Source organism: Lycorma delicatula, chromosome 5 (assembly GCF_047948215.1).
Source record: "Lycorma delicatula isolate Av1 chromosome 5, ASM4794821v1, whole genome shotgun sequence".
NCBI classification, from domain to species: Eukaryota; Metazoa; Arthropoda; class Insecta; order Hemiptera; family Fulgoridae; genus Lycorma; species Lycorma delicatula.
The window spans coordinates 87,393,563-87,399,562 of NC_134459.1; the positions used below are offsets into that span (position 1 = coordinate 87,393,563).

Consider the following 6,000-nt stretch of genomic DNA (forward strand, 5'->3'; position numbering starts at 1 on the left):
ATATGCTTAACATTGTATATCCATTAGTTTTTTTTTATGACAAAAAGGATTGTATGTTGTTACGTTTTAGTCATGTTGGCAATGAACAGATTCAATAAATTTGCAATCATTTAAAGAGTTTATTATTAAAAAAGCTTACTGTATACAACTCCAAATTCGCATTGTATAATTGTACCACTTCTACTTTGACCCACTGCAATAAAGTAAAAAAAAATAATAACATAACCTCATTTCAATACAGTGCTCTGTTTAGATCACTGGTACCCATGAATATAGACACTAGTTTTCATAAAACATTTGTTGGCCTCATTTCACATTTTATCACTATATAAATATGTAGCAATCAGTTCAAACACTATATAATATTCACAAAACAACCTAACCAAAGTTATTCATAACCTAACACAAACACAGACAAATAAATATGTTCACGCAAATATCATGACAAAATGCAGTCGAAAATTAAGACTTGAAAAATTTTTAGTGGTTTAACAAATGGCAGTTGATTTACTATTAAATTTTACATCTACTTGAATGGATATGATAATTCAATAGACTCATGATTTTTTTTTCCAGTCATATTACTAATGTTAATTTCATGTCCATCTTAAAAGATAACATTGTGATTGAATTAGGTATTTATAAGTTCATGAAACACTCCTTAAACATTTATTAATACATTTTATTTTGTTTTGTTTTAGCATTGAAAATTCATGTAAGCAGTCAAACCAAAGAAATTTTAGATACATTTAACACTTTTGATTTGGAACTGCGTGGTGAAATGGAAATTAAGGTAAATGTAGTTTTATGTTGTAATAATGTATTTGTGAGTATGCCACATGCATATTTGAATGTGTTCACAATTTGTTACTATAAGTATATTTTATAAGTATATTTCTCTAGTAAATTGCAGGCAAAGATGATCTCTTCCTTTTTCTAATGGAAAAATAAACTGAATATCATTATCAAATGATAGTTTTTGTGTTACCTTTCATGTTTTAACTGATTTCAATTCAAACATGAATAAAATACATTTTTTTATATTTATAAATCTGTTCTGTCACATTACTTTGAATCATTGAGCTTTTTGGTATTACTATAATTGTTAATAGATTTCCTGTTTAATAAAAAGAAAATTAGTATATAAAGAACTTATTTAAACACCGATAAACATGAAAGTCTACATTCTCAAAGAAAATGTGGGAAACATGATTCTTACTGCCTTGTACAAAGTAAAGGTCAAAAAAATTTTAGTTTTCAGTTTTCAATGGAAATATTCATTTTGACCATCCCTGAATCCATTTTGACTACTTCTGGCATGACATCTATATGTACGTACGTATGTAAATCACATAACTCAAAAACGATTAGCCATAGGATGTTGAAATTTTGGATTTAGGACTGTTATAACATCTAGTTGTGCACCTACCCTGTTGATTGCAATCAACTGGACCAAAAGTGTCCAAGAAAGCCCAAAATCCAAAAATTTGTTTTTTGAACTTTTTCGTAATTGCAGTTTTCATTGAGAATTTTTCAACAATATATCATAAGTGGTATTTATTTTCATTGGTTCCAGAGTTGTAACGAAATAAAATTTTAATTAATGAAATATTTGAATCTTACAAGGGGAGGCACGGTTCGAATCTGACTTCATCTCCTTTTTTTAGCTTTTTTTTTTAATTTTAATATATTGATTTATTAATAATTATTAACCTGACTGTAAAAACAATTACAATAAATAATAATTCTATAATAATAATAAAAAAAGTATGGAAAAATATCAGAAGTTCTTAATGAAATAAAATGTTATGTACTTTTTCATTTAAAAAAAAAATGTGTATGTGTAATTTAATACAAGGAAGTTAAGTGGAGTCCACATCAGATTTTTTTATATAATATCCTTTGCATAATTCAAAAAAAAAAAATTATGGAATGAATAGTTCACTCTTATCAAATTTAGATCATTTCTTCCAATATTTTTGAGAATAGAAATATTATATTTTTTGTAAAATTTGAAAGCAATGTCAGCTCACTCATATCAGAATGCTACCCCTTTGACAGAGCTATTTTGTCTCATTGCTGGATGACTGACAAAGAGAGGTTTAATTTTTTTATTGTCTCTACAATATATGTTAAAATGCTACAGAGATAAACCAAAACCTTGAATATGCGTTATATACAATAATAACAGTTATCTATGCAGTAATGTTTGTTAGTTAAGCTTCAAGATAGATTACTAGTTATAACCAAGAACTCTTGGTTACTATATGAATTATATTAATATAAATATAATGTTTATCATTACAGGGTAAAGGAAAAATGACAACATACTGGCTACGTGGAGAAAGAAAAACCAGCAATCCTTCTTCAGGGAACAATGTTACAACACCAGTTTCACCGTATCCAGCAACACAGAACCCAGCACCAACAGTTCAGGCAACACCTAATAATACAAGACATATGAATAATGTTGCCAATAGTAAACCATCTTTGAATAGCACAAATTCTAATGATAATGTTACAGCAACAACTCCTCTTCTACAAGGTGAAACCTCTGCCTGAGCATTGTAAAGAAAGTATGTACATGAAAAATGAGAAACCCCTTTCCTTTTACGCTTAACTTTGGCTGTACATAATTTATTATGAACTCTTCGTATTCCATTTAAATAACAAGTAGTAATAATAATTATATTAAATAATAATTAGAAGGACTGAATGATTATAAATAAAAAGACTAATTATTTAAAAAAAGGAAATGTACTCTACCTGTTTATTGCTGTTAAGTTATAATTGTTAAGATTAAGACGTAATGCAATATTGATTTTAAGTAAGTACTATAGTATTATAATTTTTATGTAATATTAAGATAATATTGTATTTAATGTTAGTATTACAGAGATCAATTTATTATATTTATGCTACAATTTACATTGTAAATACTGATGCCCAATATAGAGTTACTATACTGAAAAGCATATAATTATTTTTAATCTTGTATTTCTAAGGAATTATTAAAAAATTTTCTATGTTTTATTATTTGTTATCTATAAAAATTATTAATAATAGTTTTCAGACAGATAATTTGATTTTCTGTCTATAATTTATTTTAAAATGTAGATTGTATTAATTAATGGATATAATAAATATGTAACACAGATAAGAAAGGGAACAAATTGTTTTTTATCAAAAATATTATGAGTAGAGAATTATTAAATGTAATATATGTTCAGGATAACTGTAAAATATTTTTTGTGTTATAATTTATTTTGTTTACAAAACTGTCGTTTTTTAAATCTGAAATTTAATGATTTCAGATTTGGTTTTCATATTTAAGTTGTTTATAAAATAGTTAAATATTTCAAATGTTTAAGTTTTAAAGTTACATTAAAAAGGCTGATTAGTTTTTTCATCATGCATTTGTCAAGATTATCCAAATAATCAGTCAGCAGTTAAAGTTAGTGCGTTGTAAATAAAAGGAAATTAAAATAACAGTCAACATAAAAATTGCACAACAAAAATCTTGAAATCCTAAAAAAAATTAAATGAACAAAAATGTGTCAATGATTATTTATTATAAATAAGGTTCACAGAAATATATCAAACTCATTGTTACATTGTTTCATTACTGTTTTTAAAAATTTAAGTTCTTAATGTGTTGACTGAATAATGCTTCTATAATGTAACAGTAGTGTGTAAAGTGAGGCACAGTACACTATTGTGGTGTACTTCCTTCTATAACATTTTACATTGTAGAATTTTCCTCTTGATCCTGAGTTGTGTTGTTACTACACATCAAGTATTTACTTGCTGTGTTGAGTACATCATTCCAAAATTGGATCTTTTGTACTAATGTGCAATTCATCTGTAATAGTATTAACTGCTGCAGGTAACAAATAAGGTATGGTTTCTTTTCTTTTTTTGTAACTATTAATACTGCATTATTAAAAAATAATATTTGTTTAGTTAAAAACATTAAAATTATAATAGTTTCTAACTGTTAAGTATTTTCACACAGGTAAACTAAAATTCACATTGCCTATATTCCAGTAATTTGTATTTTCTCTTCCTTTTGATTAATTTAAGAAAAACATGAATTATTTTATTAAAGAATACATTCTGTTACTTTATTTCATAAAAAAAAACTTGGAATTTTTTATAACAACCAGACTTACAGTTTTTTTGTATGTTTTAAAATGATAACATATTTTCCTTTATTGATGAAAATTGTTCTTTATTTAATAATAGCCATGTTGAAGTTTTGTTTATACTATGTCTGAGATTATGACTTATTTATTGTCCCTGGGACAAAGTACGATTATAAATTCAAATTTAAAAAATAAATAAATTTAAAAATAAATTAAACCAGTCAAATAAAACTCTGTTTTAATTTTTTATACAGATCCTTTACAACTCTGTTTCAATTGCTTTCTCAAAAAATATAACTGTAAATAAATGTAGTACTTTGTAATTGTTGTTTTATGACATGGTGTAAAATATGGTCAAGTGTATATGATTTGTTCATTTCAGACATTTATTTCTAGTGTAAGTATAGATTTCATAAAGGGAAACCAGTCGGCGGTTTATCTCATTCCAACTGGTTTAATTTCTTTCAGTATCGATCAAATATTTTAGTAATGCATTATTAATGGGCATCCTTTATTTTTTTAAAAGTTTAATGCATTTTCACAAAAAAAAAATATTTAAAGAAATTTTCTCACAAAAAAAGCCCTGAAAAGATTCTAGACATTGTATAACATGATGGATTTTACAGTTATCCTACAATGTGTACATAAATATTTAGATTCCTATAAAAACTTTGAAAAATAAATGCAAACATCCAAGAAAATAATTTTTTGTTTTCTACATTTGGTAGCACAATTAACTATTATTTAATTTTTTGTAGAATATATTTTTACATTAAATTATAATTTTGTCAAATTTACAAATGTAATTTCTTTAATAGTTGAACTACATAAAAGGATATTTTGACCAAGTATGAATTGCTTTCTATAATTATGCTACTTAACATAACAACAATTATGTTATCATATACTGTTATTAAAGTCTTTTATGCTGGGTCTCAAGTGATTCTTGTTTAGTTGATTTAGGTACACCTTATAGTTTCATATAATGTAATTAAACCTTATTAAAAAAAAATCCTTGTTAACTCACTTTTAAGTTATACTTGTATTTTACTGTTTATCACTTCATGCAACTCTTTCTTCAATAGCTCATAAATCAGACTGTAATCCAATCTATTTTTCATCAAAAACAGAACTTTTTAAACCATCCATCCAGTTTATTTTTTCTCCTACAATATTACCATAAATTTTTAAACAAAAAAAATTAAAGTAACTATACACAGTATAGTATTTTTTTCTGATGTGATAATTTAAAAAAAAAAATAACTTGCATTTTAAAGAATCTCTTCAAAATACAAAGTATCACCCTTTACACTTAATAATTGTAATTTTTCAAAGTTTTTTACTTTTAATAACAAATTTTTATAGAATTTACTTTTCAGTTTAAACGTTTTACGAAATTATCAAACACTATGTAATAGCAAATTGTTTTGGTATTTAGTTGTTATGTATGACATCAGGAAAAGTTTTTATATAAGGATGGAGAGGGGTTTTTACAAAGGAACTATAATTTTATTTACTGGTAACAACAACATAAGTGAGCAACTGGTATCGTCCTCTTGTTTTTATACAAGCAACTGTTGCCTCCAAGAAATTCCACACACAACAGTATATTCATTTAAAGTTTTAAAGTTAAAATATCTACCTTATTATTCTTTGAAATAGAATGAAGGACTTACATCTTATTTTATGCTAAAACTAAGAAGGTATTAAACTATGCCATTAATTTCCTTCAAACTGGTATATGTGTTATAATATGAGTGTTAGTAAAAAATATTTATTGAATTATTTTATTGAAATTAATCTTTTTAAAATTCATATAATTCCTCTGTACTGTTAAACTATATTTTTAATTTTA

General features: G+C 25.1%; 1 protein-coding gene across 1 annotated transcript in view; it reads left to right on the forward strand.

The window, feature by feature from the left end:
* LOC142325158 (atrial natriuretic peptide receptor 1) overlaps positions 1–5,290 on the forward strand; it is a 1,463,037-nt gene extending 1,457,747 nt beyond the window's left edge. The window contains exons 21-22 of the mRNA XM_075366562.1: positions 702–793; positions 2,308–5,290. Of these exons, the coding sequence (XP_075222677.1) occupies positions 702–793; positions 2,308–2,562 (347 nt within the window). The 3' untranslated portion in view covers positions 2,563–5,290. The remainder of the gene's footprint in view (positions 1–701; positions 794–2,307) is intronic.
* Positions 5,291–6,000: the final 710 nt, after the last annotated feature.